Raw genomic sequence first — 1,021 nt, 5'->3', positions numbered from 1 at the left:
AGAGAGAGAGAGAGAGAGAGAGAGAGATGGGGTATTGCCATCTTGGGGAAGATACTATTTCCGTCTTCTAGTTTGATGATTGTCAGCTCTGAAATTCCTAATATTTTCGCAGGCATCAAACCATGGTTTCAGCATCCAACTAGCCCTATTCTTGTCCTACAACATATACAACTTTGTGGAGTACAAGGAATGCGGACTCTCAGCCCGTACTTGGTGGAATAACATGAGAATGCAACGCATCGTATCAATCTCCTCCTGGCTCCTTGCTTTCCTTAGTGTGGTCCTCAAAACAATCGGCCTCTCCAAAACTGTGTTTGAGGTCACCCGTAAGGACAAGAGTACATCAGATGGTGATCCCAGCACCCATGAGACTGATCCAGGGTGGTTCACATTTGACTCTTCACCAGTGTTCATCCCAGTGACGGCACTTGCAATCTTGAACATTGTCACAATTGCTATCGGGGTATGGCGTCATGCCATTTTTTGGATGACAATAGGAAATCATGATTGCCAAAATATTGGAGAATTTGTGTGTTGTGGATTGATGATAGTATACCTTTGGCCATTTATCAAAGGCCTTGTTGGTAGGGGAAGATATGCAATCCCATGGAATGTCAAGCTCAAGGCTTGGGTGATTGTGGTTGCCTTCTTGTACTTCTGTAGAGGAGATTAAGTTGGTGCCGCACCACAACATTGAAATCTCATATTTGTCATTTTGTCAAACTACTATTGGAATATGTGATAAGTACAATTGCTCTATGTTATCTATATAAAAATCCATAGCCCCACTTAAGACACAACTACAACAAGCTGCAAACTGGAGAATATTTTGTATGACCATTAGTCATAACAAAACTACTTTAGAAGAGTACTTCGCATTTGAAATAAATATTTTGATGTGCATCAAAATATATTAATAACTTAATGAATACTTCATAAATTCCAAAGATCCATGCAAGTGCATATCAAAGCGTTGTGACATTCTTTCACTTCCTTGCTAAAGAATTTTAGATAACTAGAA

At 39.8% G+C, this 1,021-nt stretch overlaps 1 protein-coding gene across 1 annotated transcript in view; it reads left to right on the top strand.

Annotated features, from left to right (window-relative positions):
- LOC119274439 (cellulose synthase-like protein H1) overlaps window positions 1-759 on the top strand; it is a 5,710-nt gene extending 4,951 nt beyond the window's left edge. The window contains exon 9 of the mRNA XM_037555147.1: window positions 113-759. Within this exon, the coding sequence (XP_037411044.1) occupies window positions 113-673 (561 nt within the window). The 3' untranslated portion in view covers window positions 674-759. The remainder of the gene's footprint in view (window positions 1-112) is intronic.
- The last annotated feature ends 262 nt before the right edge of the window (window positions 760-1,021 follow it).

This window comes from Triticum dicoccoides, chromosome 3B (assembly GCF_002162155.2).
Source record: "Triticum dicoccoides isolate Atlit2015 ecotype Zavitan chromosome 3B, WEW_v2.0, whole genome shotgun sequence".
Lineage (NCBI taxonomy): Eukaryota > Viridiplantae > Streptophyta > Magnoliopsida > Poales > Poaceae > Triticum > Triticum dicoccoides.
This window is presented reverse-complemented; position numbering and strand designations above follow the sequence as displayed.